Source organism: Euleptes europaea, chromosome 4, assembly GCF_029931775.1.
Source record: "Euleptes europaea isolate rEulEur1 chromosome 4, rEulEur1.hap1, whole genome shotgun sequence".
NCBI lineage: Eukaryota > Metazoa > Chordata > Lepidosauria > Squamata > Sphaerodactylidae > Euleptes > Euleptes europaea.
The window spans coordinates 27,278,175-27,290,320 of record NC_079315.1 but is presented as its reverse complement, the minus strand read 5'-3'; the positions used below and the strand labels follow the sequence as shown (position 1 = coordinate 27,290,320).

The following is a 12,146-nucleotide window of genomic DNA, read 5'->3' as shown; positions in this document are numbered from 1 at the left end:
CCTATCTAATCCTGACAAGACAGAGGTTCTCTGGATTAGTAGAAAGACAGTCCAGGGACTTTAGGGGTACTTTCACACATCCTGCATAATGCACTTTCAATCCACTTTCAATGCACTTTTAATGAACATTTGCAAGTGGATTTGGCTGTATCGCACTTAGCAGCTGGATTTTACATTGTGAAACAATAAAATCCCCTTCTCAGACATGGAGCCTGTTGCTGGAACCAGCATGGCATCATTCTAATTGCTTAGCCAAGGATCTGGAGGTGAACAGGATATGGGGCCATGTCTATTCCGAGTGTATTGTTAACTGCCTGTCAGAGTGCCCTAGAATCAGTATGTAGAAGATTGATATAGTTCTGATTAATAGACATAGTGTCTATTTAGTAGACTATAGGATTGTAGCTCAGTAGTACAGCACATGATTTGTGCACAGAAGGCCCTCTGGTTCAATACCTGGCATGTCTGTTTAAAGGGATCACAGTTAACAGGACTGGAAACAGCCATGGAAATCTACTGCCAGCCAGAGCAACAAGAGCCAGCATGATGTGCTGGTTAGTGAGTCACACCAGGATCTGGGGGATCCAGGTTTGAATCCCCACTCTGTCATGGATACTCTCTGGGTGACTTTGGGCTAGTCCCCCCCTCAGCTTATCCTCCTTTATAAGGTAGTTGTTGTGAGAATAAAAAGGAGGAGAGGAGCAATGTTGCAAACTGCTTTGGGTCCTTGTTGAGGAGAAGAGTGATCTCAAAATGAATGAGCGCAGAGACTTTTGCCACTAGATTGACCAATGATCTGATTTCGTATAACGCAGCTTTCTGTGTTCATGACACATTCCTGAGACTCTGACCCAGCGTGGTGAAGTGGTTAAGAGCAGTGGTTTGGAGTGGTGGACTCTGATCTGGAGAACCGGGTTTGATTCCCCACTCCTCCACATGAGCGGCGGAGGCTAATCTGGTGACCTGGATCTGTTTCCCCACTCCTCCACATGAAGCCACCTGGGTGACCTTGGGCTAGTCACAGCTCTTAGAGCTCGTTCATCCCCACCTACCTCACAGGGTGTCTGTTGTGGGGAGGGGAAGGGAAAGTGATTGTAAGCCGGTTTGATTCTTCCTTAAGTGGTAGAGAAAGTTGGCATATAAAAATCTATTCTTCTTTGCATTTTTTTCAAGCCTAATGTGAGATCATCCTGTAATGTACAGATCAATCATCAGGCGACAATTAAAAGGCTGAGTTCCAACTTCTTATCACTGAAACATTCCTGTTTTTTTCTCTTTGTCAGCCTTGAACGACTTTGGAGACTCTTCCCCTCAAGAGGTGTGATGAGAAATGGCTTTGGGGAACAACACGCAGCGCAGTTACTCCATCATCCCATGCTTCATTTTTGTCGAGGTGAGTGCTAATTTTTGCCTTCTGCTTTGGAGAAGCAATATTAATGTCATGGACCCAGATTAGACCAAAAGAGAAAACAAGGTATAGAATTTAGCACTGCTTGGGCTGCAATCCTCAATGAGCTTACTTTAAAGTAAATCCCAGTGAAAGAGTCAGACTTCCTTCTACATGTACATTGATGGGTTCAGGCAGCAAATCTGTCCTGATCATGCTTGAGTAGCATTATCAAGCCATGGGCTGGGTCCTTCTGGAGCCCCAACTGCTGGTTATGAGCCCCTGTAGAGCTGCCAATACTTTTGCTGACTTTGGGAAGGACCTGCAGTTATTCTATATGGATATAAGCTGAAAGGAGCAGCATGGCAGCAGGATGAGTCCACACAGCCGTGGAGAACATTTCTCCGTGGCTCTGAATGTTTGGTTTCAGGGCTGGCATCAGCATACCTTGAGGTGAGACAGCTGTCAGGGCCCAAGGCTTCTGGAAGAGCCCATGGCCACAGACTCCCCCATCCACCCACATTCCGCCCTTGCCACCTGCGCATGCACCCTTTCCCCCTCCGCTTGTGAAAACTCGGCCAGTGCGGACTCTATGGCATTGAAGTCCCTCTCCTCCCCAAACCCCGACCTCAGGCTCCGCCCCAAAAACCTCCCACCAGTGGCGAAAAGGGACCTAGCAACCCTAATATCCGGCTCCCCACCCCCAATCTCAGAGCCACTTTTATTCTTCTTGGCGTGCGTGGCAAGTGGCTAGTAAATTATAAGTTGTAATTAGTGAAAATACGTTCAGTCCAACACCAACAGAGGCTACAGAATTTAAAGCTGTTACATGTGCTTTTAATACACTGAGAACTTTGGGTGCTGAGATAGTTTATACAAATGGTTAGGATTGCCAACCTCCAGGTGGTGGCTGGAGATCTCCCGCTATTACAACTGATCTCCAGGTGACAGAGATCAGTTCCTTTGGAGAAAGTAGCCGTTTTGGCAATTAGACTCTAAGGCATTGAAGTCCCTCCCCTTCCAAACCCTACCCTCCTCAGGCTCCACTCCCAAAAATCTCCTGGTATTTCCCAGCCCAGAGCTGGCAACCCTACAAATGGTAATGAGGGCTGCAATCCTAAAAACACTTTTTGGGGAATAAGCCCCTTTGAATAAAATTGGACTTAGAGTAACTAAGAGTAACCATCCTGTTCTAGTCTGCCCCACTACAGGTGGCTAGCAGGGAGGCTCAGGTGATTGAAATCTCCTCCATACAAGAAATTACATATCAGAGACAAGGGTTCTAGTATGACTTTCCCCCTGATATTCTAGGTTTCTGTGTGCAGGGATCAGCTTTTTATGTACAAGTGATTTTCCACCAGCAATCTGTTACAATTAAGAAGCATGTTTACCTCCTCAATCCACTATTTGTGTGAATTGGGCTTCAATCGTGTGGACAGTTTATCAATTAGTGTCACGCCGCTCCTGGGCTTCTGGGATCCCCGGGGTCTCTGCCTGGACAAAGGGTGGGGGCGGAGGAGCCTCCTCGGCCTCAGACCAGTCCGAGGGGGAGTCAGAGCTTTCTCCCCTCTCGGACGTTGCCAGGTTGTCGGCTCCCTCTCTCGCAGCCTCCTCACAACCTCCGTTTGGCTTCCTCCCTGGCCGCGGCTCCCCTCTCGCCTTATCACCTTTCCCAGCCAGAGAGGCCCCGCCCCTTCTCCCCACACCCCCGTCCCGCCCCCGTGCTCCCCCCCCAGCCGGGCGTTGCCGGCGTCTTGCGGCGATCGGCCTCAGCTGCGCCGGCCGCTCTCCCCCGCCCCAGCCGCGCCCGCCCGCTCAACAGCTGAGGGGGGCGGAGTCTGTGCGGCCGCGTCATTCTGGCCGCGCCGGGCCTCGGGATTAGCGGCGCCGCCGCTCCGCTCCTGGGTTGCCGGGCCCCATCTGCTCGGCTACCTGGGGGAGAGAGAAGGAGCAGCGTTGGCTTCCCCCGATTCTCTGTGGGGGGCTGGGCGACCGGCTGTACCCCCTCTGCTTCTCCAGCGGGTAAGCCTGGGCCCGGGGCTGTGGGTCCGGGAGAGATGTCGGCCCGGGAGCCGGCCAGCCGTCCCGTCCCGGGACAATTAGCAAACCTAGGGTACGGACAGAGGGAAAAATCAATCTATCATCTCTTCATCCAGTCAATATTCTTTATAAAGATAGACAGAAATACCAAACCTCAGAAGTAAGATGTTTTAATTCATAGCCATACACAACTATCTCTGAAGGTTTTTTTTTTTTTTTAAAGTACTCTAATGTGTGAATGATGAGTCTGTCTAGAAGGGCTGGGGAGAGAGAGTTATAAATTGGTCTTTCTGTAGGCAAGGCTGACATGAACATAAAAATAAATCTAGTGGCAGCCTGTTAGGGGAGGAGGGAGTGGTGAATGTTGCTCATTGTTCCAAACTTACTTCCTCAGCCTTCCACATTCAACCATGAATGCTAGCATTCAAGGTTGGGGTAGAAAGTGGAATGAGAACTGTTAGGGTTTTTTTAACCATTGATGATGACTAGTACACTTGTTTATACTGTTTTTCAAAACTTTTTTTTGCTAAACTTTATGACAGTTACATCCAATAACTAATACAATGTACACAATCACACTTCTCTCAGTATACCGGTGTTATGGCTTATTACAATATGCTGCAGTGCTTTCCATGAGGTCTTTGAACTCCCTTTCTCAGCGTGGTGTGGTGGTTGAGAGTGGTGGTTTGGAGTGGTGGAGTCTGATCTGGAGAACCGGGTTTGTTTCCCCACTCCTCTACATGAGTGGCAGAGGCTAATCTGGTGAACTGGATTTGTTTCCCCACTCCTACACACGAAGCCAGCTGGGTGACCTTGGGCAAGTTACAGTTCTCTTAGAGCTCTCTCAGCCCCACGTACATCACAGGGTGTCTGTTGGGGGGAGGGGAAGGTGATTGTAAGCTGGTTTGAGTCTCCCTTAAGTGGTAGAGAAAGTCGGCATATAAAAACCAACTCTTCTTCTTCTTCCTCCTCCCCCCTCCTAGGAGGTCTACTTAAGCTGGTGGTGTACCAGAAAGCCAAGGCACTTCTGCTGCCTTGGCTTGTACCAATGAGAGAAAGCTTAGGTGTATGTGACAGGGTATGGATGTAGAGTGTGGGAACCAGAATGGAGATAGGAACATTAAAGTAATACACCTCCTTTGGTTTCCAGCTTGAGTTAGGACACCCATACATTTTTGCTCGATCTGCCTGCTGGTCAGAGTGACCCTGCTGCCAGAATTTTGAAAAGGTGGCTCAGTATGATGGATGGAGCCAGACATGCTTGGGGGTAAATAGTGTAAATAGGGGTGCCATTTGCCTGCTTTTGTGGGCAAAAGCCCGCTGAAGCACCCCTTTCCAGGACGGTGCTGAAAAGAGCAGTGAGAGAAAATTGGGGAGGGGGGTATCATCAACGTGTTGACCAGAAGTGACATTTCCAACCCTGCAGGATTTTGCTGATCTCTCTGGTTTTTATTCTAGAGATTGGCAAAACTCTAGAGAGTCAATGACATCACTTCCAGGTTGCAGCTAGAAGTGGTGTTGGTGCGTCAGTTACATCCTTTTTCCCATGTCCCACCCCCAAAGTCTCCTAGGGCCGTGTTGGCGAACCCATGGCACGCGTAGCCCTCTCTGTGGGGATGTGCAGAGAGCCATCGCCTCTGCCTGGGGTTGTGCTGTGTTGCCACGGTGAGGGCATTGGGGGCGGTGCTCCTTCTCCCCATGCCCACGCTCCCCATGCCTGTGCTGGCACCTTCCCTTTCCTTGCACCCCCGGAGAGCCCCTTCCTCTCTCTCAGCTGAGCTGCGGCTGCAGCTCAGCTGTTTGTCGGCGCCGCTGGCCTCTCCGGCTCTTCCCCGCCCGCCCCCACTCTGCTGCTGCTCCCCACCGGCGCCTCTGGTGCCGGGCTGGGTGCGGGGCCTACACGCGGCCAGGCCCAGGGGTAGCTCGGGTTGTGCTCGGGCAGGGCCGCCAGCGGGGTCGTCTCCGTCGGGGCGGCGCTACCGTTGGGGGCCGCAGGGCTGGGGGGCGAGGGGCAGGCGGGGCAGTCCTCCGCTTGCGGCAGCCGGAGCCTTTCTGTGTGGCGGCCGCACTGCGCTCCCTTCGGAGGGGGTGCCCTCTCCGACGCCTCCCTCCGGAGGCTGGGCCGGGTGCGGTGGAGGCGCCGCCAGCGGGCCGAGGAGCGCGCCAGGCCCCAGGCCGCCGGCACGCCACCCCACTTGCCCTGCAGTGGCACGGGGAGGGGCGGGCCCGTCACCTGGGCTGGAGTGAGGGTAGGGGTGTTGCCCCGGGGGCCGCACCATCGGCCACTTGAATCGCCTGGCCCCCTGGCCCTTGCGATCGCCTCGCCCCCCGTCAGGGAGACGGTGCCTGCCCCGTGACTGGGACGGCGTGGTCTGCCTCCTCTCCCTGCCACCCCCCAGCTGGGTTGCGGTGGGGGCGGGGGGCGGGCCCCTGTGGCCCCATGCTTGCTCCCCCCGGGCTCCCCGATGCTTCTGCATCTCCCGGGGGCCTTGGAGCAGTTGAGGGTGGGGGCGGTCGGCCGCCAACCAGCTGGGCTACGGCGGGACAGGTTGGCAGGCAGCCGGCGGTTTCGTGCCCACCTCGCCCGGCTCCCCTGGACGCTGTCACGTCTCCCGGGGGCTCTGGGCGGGCCGGGGGTTGGGGCAGTGGTGGGTCTTCCTGCTCCCTGGCGGCGGACGGCCCTGCGGGCGGCCAGGTGGGTGCCGGGATGCAGGGGAGTCCTGGGTTGGGCTGGGTCTTGGCGGCCGGCCCGGGAAACACTTCTGGGGGGCAGTCATTCTCTGTCTGAGACCCTGGAGAGCTGCTGCCTGTCTGGGTGGATAGTACTGATGCACCAATGGGCTGGTTCAGGATAAGGCAGCCTCATGAGGAGGGGCTGTGGCTCAGGGGAAGAGCCTCTGCTTGGCATGCAGAGAATCCAGGATCAGTCCCCAGCCGCTGTAGTTAAAGGATCTCAGGTAGAAGGTGAGCCATGGCCTGACTCTCCAGGGTGTTGGGCGGAACGTCTGCTTGGCATGTGGAGGGCATGCCAAGCCTGGAGCTGGGCTGAAGCCTCAGTGTTCGGGTTGAATTGCCATGTTGGCACTTGGCGGTGGATGAGTGGGTTTTGGGTTGCAGTTTGGGCACTCGGTCTCTGGAAGGTTTGCCATCACTGTCCTAGGGGGTCCAGGCATGCACCTGGCAACCCTAACATGGGCATTTTTGTGACTGTCAAAGGGTAGGTATAACATATTTGATCTTTGTAAAAATCTGCAGGAAGAAGAGATTTTCATAGAGAAGATTTCAAGGGGGGGCAACCACCCACTTCTTTTAACAATAAAACTATTGTGTGCATTTTCTGACAAATTCTAAAAATGGCACTGGTAAATGGCAGAAAGCAAATGCATTCGCGATCTCTCTGTGATCAGAAAATTGGCACTGTTCAATCGTGGGGGAAATTTGGAGGCAGTTAAATTCAGAAGCCTCCCTACCAAATTAAAGCAACTCTTGTGAATTATTTAAAAAAATGAACCCAGAGGACTGTGATTGGAGCCCTTTTCATGGCTGACATCTAAACCGGGTCTTGCATTTCCTTTGTCTTTCAAACGAAACTGCTGCACTGACCTCCAGAGAACTCTCATCCACTTTCTGTATCTCAGTAACAGCACTGAAATAGCTCATGTCAGTCTGAAATGCATGCTAGCGTAACTTGTGAAAGCTCATAAAAGTCTGCTCTACCCTCTTTCTGATCTTGGCATTGTTACCTAGTTCCATCCTGCTTTCTGAGTGGTGTTAATTTAAGAGGCGGGTTAATGTAAGTGAGGTCTTTGCTGTGATGGAAAGGGGTTACAGACTGCATCTGGACTGATCAATTTTTACAGTAAATGTCCCTTTGCTGGTCACTGTCAGGATAACTGCTACATTAACTGGCAATTGCATTGCAGCTGCAAATTGAGTCACCGTTCGCCCTCTCTGTTCCGTGGAAATGTTCTTAATTTAAGAGGAGCTGTTAAAAGCAGCAGAGAAAGGCTATCGGGGGAAAAAATAGACATTGCTGGTGAATTGTCCACCACTCCCCATATTGTCACCCTTTCCTGGGAGATCAGAAGCAGCTAAAGTCTCCCTTCTCTTAGCAGACTCCTCTCAGGAGATAACCACTCAAATAGCCAAATTTTGCCTCCAGTCTAGTGGGATTCGTAAACGGCTAATTGAATACCTTTCCCCATAGAAGGTCTTTCCTCCTCTTCTTCAAATCATCCTTCCCAGAATCATCAACTTTCATTATTTTATTTTATTTTAACCTAACTTTGATTGTTACTCAGAGCTGACATTGTATCGAAATAAAACTTGATTGATTGAATTGTCCACCAAATGGCAGGAATGTAGGTAGAAATGTGGGCACAACAACGAGCCAAGCGTATGGGTCAGTAACAGGGCCACTTTTCCTTCCCTGTTCTCAGGTGATTTTGTCTGCCTTTGGCATCTGCTTATGGCCAGTTTGCCATTTAAAGGTTGGAAGTTGGAAACTTGCAAATGGGCCAGAGGACTAGATTGGCCTGTTAACTGTTATCATCATCATAACCTTTAACTCTGCATTGTAAAGGCCTTTTCATGACTGCTGTACTGAAAGAGAGGCAAGGCCACATAGTATGTAACTATCCCACACCCCAATATCCAGCTTTTGGCAGCATCTCCTGTCCATGTTAAATTGTGGAACTCATTGCCCCAGGATGTGGTGATGGCTGCCAACTTGGAAGGCTTTAAGAGGGGAGTGGACGTGTTCATGGAGGATAGGGCTATCCATGGCTACTAGTCAAAATGAATACTAGTCATGATGCATAACTATTTTCTGTAGTATTAGAGGAGAATGCCTATTATCTTAGGTGCTGTGGAACACAGGTAGGACAATGCTGCTGCAGTCGTCTTGTTTGTGGGCTTCCTAGAGGCACCTGGTTGGCCATTGTGTGGACTGCTGGACTTGATGAGCCTTGGTCTGATCCAGCATGGCTTTTCTGATGTTCTTATATTCTCATGGTAAAGTGATGGGGAGGGGGAGGTGGACATGTTAGACATCTGGAACATTATATTTATAAGATGAGGTCCCTTTTGAAAAGAAAGGTTGTCCTATTCAAAAAGATATGCAACTGTGCAAAGACCTTTCCAGATATTACAACCATGCATACTAGGAGCATACCAACCACACAAAATGTGAGCCTGCAGTCCTCCCAATAGGTGGCATTGCCCTGTTGTGTGAACAGGGGCAATGTGCATATTTAGCATGGGCGCTCAGCTTTGGTTCGTGTTAAGTGAACACTGGATTTTTCAGGGTTTGTGTCGATGTCTATAGAGCCTGTATATTCATGGCGAATATGCCCGGTGCCCCTGTTCACACCACATGGTTGACCATGCATATTGTAAAGAGCACAGGTAGTGTGTACATCTGCTACATGTGGTATGCATGAAGGTCATGTTTGAAAAGGGCTCTTCTCTGTTCCCTGATTAAAAAGAGAATTTAAAAAAAGGTCTATGACACAATTGTTTTTAAAAAATAAGAAAAATGTCATACAGTTTATGTTTGCACTACTCCACCAAAAATACAGTGCAATCTTATGCTGAGTTACTCTGGACTAAACCCATTACTTTCAGTGGGTTTAGATTGGATTAACTCTGCATAGGGTTCCACTGTCACTGTGCATGACCATTTGTATTTCAATTTTAGTTCCAGCTTACATATTAATAAAAATTGCAACCTGAAGATGAAATGTTAGCTGTAAAAACTTAATGTTGTACGATCAGCTTTAACAAATTCCTTTTTATATCCGGAGTTTGAACTTTTCAGTAATAGAGAGGTGGCATGAGACAGCTAATCTATAACAGCGTAAAGGTTAAACCAACATTTCAGTCCTTAATTGCAATAGCTGTTTCCTATTAAAACCGGACAAAGAGGCGAAGCAGGGGCTCATTAAATAATTCCCAGTCATTGATCACACGGGTATCTAAAGAGCTCAGAAAATAAAGCTGTTTGAGGAAAGTATCAAAGTATTTTTTTTATTCAACTAAAAACTGCATTATGACATCACAGCGCAGAGCTATCTAATGCGGCATTCTGATTCTGCCAGTGGCCGGCTGATACCTCTGGCAAGGTCCTATTCCAAAAGATATGCAACTGTGCAAAGACTTTTCCAGATGTTACAACCATGCATACTAAGGCATGATGGCGACAGCAGTTGCTGTTTTGCTCCCTGTAGCTGGCAGTCAGAAGTAGACTGCAGTTGAACATGGAAGGTTCTATTTCTAAACTATTGTGCCAGACTCCCTAGGTTAGTGGTCCCCAAAGTGGTGCCCATGGACCATCATGGTGCCTACTGATGGCTTTTCTGGTGCCTATTTGCTTCTTCTCTTCCCCAAAGCAAAGACCCAATCCTGGCTTTTTTCCCTCCTCATTGGAGCAGAAGATTCATGCTGTTCACCCTCTTTATACTATTATGAGTTTTAGAAACATCTGATAATGTTCTCCCTTGTTGCTTATGGATCCTTTTTTTGAATTTAGTGAGAGTAACCCCATATCGTTTTATCTACCCTTTTCTCTACTCCAACTCTACAATTTTCTGTTACGGTTTTCTAAATGTGCCTGCATCGTTGTAATTGTGAACACAAACTCAGGTGCTTTCCTATATGCTTAACGACACTGTCTATAATCTTGTTTTCTACTAATTTAGCCATATATTGTAAAAAGACTATAATATGTTATAATATGTTATACTACATTATAATTGAAATGGAATTAGAAATGGAAAACTGGAAAAGCACCAACAAGATCAGAATGAGATAATACGATTTGGAAAATGAATTTAATTATGAAATTAACATACTGTGTATGTGCTCAAAGAATGTCAGATTTTGGTCTGCCTTTTTATTTATCAGAAGTTACTACTGGAGCTTATTATTAGCACACACGCGAGAGAGAGATAGTAAAAAGGATAAAGTCATACAGCAACAGTCTCTTTTGGCTAGGGTTGCCACCAGCGGGAAGTTTTTTGGGTGGAGGCGGAGCCTGAAAAGGGCAGGGTTTGGGGAGGGGAAGGACTTCAATGCCATAGAGTCCAATTGCCAAAGTGGCTATTTTCTCCAGGTGAACAGGTCTCTTATCGGCTGGAGATCAGTTGTAATCGTAGGAAATCTCCAGCCAGTACCTGGAGGTTGGCAACTCTACTTTTGGCCCTTCCTGTCAAAAGTGAACAGGTCTTCCAATGCATTGTATATGTGTTCACAGAGATGTCAACAGTGTAATCCTGTGCAGAGTAACTCCAGTCTAAACCCTAAGAAATTCTACATCAGAAGCAGAGCAACACCCATAGAGAACCATGTAGCTTGCAGTTAACTATCAGATATACAGGTTGTCCATCGCTCGTTTTAGAAATGGGGTGTGAAGAAATACCTTGCGCTGTATCGTGTGCACGTGGAAACATAGTAGTGGAACAATGGCTTTCTCGCAGTGCACAGCAGAAAGCAAGGAATGTTCTCAGTGCTTTGGTTTGAACAAGAACTGTTACATACACAGAAATCTTCTGTGAGATACAACCCCTTGTCTTCCTTGTGGGTTCCAACCGCTGCTCTGAAGATGGACGCAAAAGATACGCGGAATGTTAACCATTTTCATATGAAGCCCTGTTTCTGGGCACCAGCTACAGACTTCTGGTTGCCCCCTTCTAATGTTCCCCCTGCTTACAGCTGCCTGCTTGGCACCTAGAACAGCTTGTTCCTTTTCTGTAGTGGTTCCCTCCTTGTGGAACCGGAGGGGAGGGGGCACAACAATAAAACAATAAAAGCAATTCAGCAGAAAACAAGCCCACAGACACATGCACTTGAACAAGGAGTCAGCGAGGGTCACTGAGAGAATGCCAAACAGAACAGAAAAGTCTTCACCCACTGGTGGAAGACAGACAGAGGGGGGCAGTATATGTGGAGGGGAGGGGCCGTGGCTCAGTGGTAGAGCATCTGCTTGGCATTCAGAAGGTCCCAGGTTCAATCCCCGGCATCTCCCTTTCAAGGGACTAGGCAAATAGGTAATGTGAAAGACCTCTGCCTGAGACCCTGGAGAGCCGCTGCCAGTCTGAGTAGACCATACGGAATTTGATGGACCAAGGGTCTGATTCAGTATAAGGCAGCTTCATGTGTGTTCATGTGTTCACAGCTGACTTATGGCAACCCTGTAGAGTTTTCAAGGCAGGAGACATTCAGACGTGGTTTGCCATTGCCTGCATGGGCTGAGGGTGAGCACTTGTCCCGTGGTAGTCCCACAAACAGCATCCAGAGACAAAGAGTCCAAAAGAGAGCTGATTTAATGGAAAACACACAGGTATTGCAGAGCTTACAGGTACATTGGCACGAATGGCAATTGGGAGCACGGGGTAGGCCTATAAGGGAAAGTATTAGTCACAACAGGTCAAGGCGGCCCCCCTTCCACTGAGGAGTCATTTCCACGGGAGATAGCACTGGAACAGGAATGCAGCAGCTAGCAGTTTGGCCTTGAGAGGCACCTGGTAGAATCGAAACTAAAACGGTCAGAGTCTGACAGGCTGCTTAGAGCTGTGGAAAGCAGGCCTGACACTGAGAGAGTTTTGAAGAACTGTAATTGGCCCAGGGTCACCCAGCAGGCTTCATGTGGAAGAGTGGAGAATCTAACCCGGTTCTCCACATTAGAGTCCGTCGCTCTTAATCACTATGCCACACAGTAGGT

The 12,146-nt window shown here is 49.2% G+C and overlaps 1 protein-coding gene across 1 annotated transcript in view; it reads left to right on the top strand.

Moving 5' to 3' along the window:
* Nucleotides 1-1,282: 1,282 nt before the first annotated feature.
* Nucleotides 1,283-12,146, top strand: part of PLPPR1 (phospholipid phosphatase related 1) — a 78,267-nt gene continuing 67,403 nt past the window's right edge. Inside the window, exon 1 of the mRNA XM_056848001.1 lies at nucleotides 1,283-1,393. Within this exon, the coding sequence (XP_056703979.1) occupies nucleotides 1,331-1,393 (63 nt within the window). The 5' untranslated portion in view covers nucleotides 1,283-1,330. The remainder of the gene's footprint in view (nucleotides 1,394-12,146) is intronic.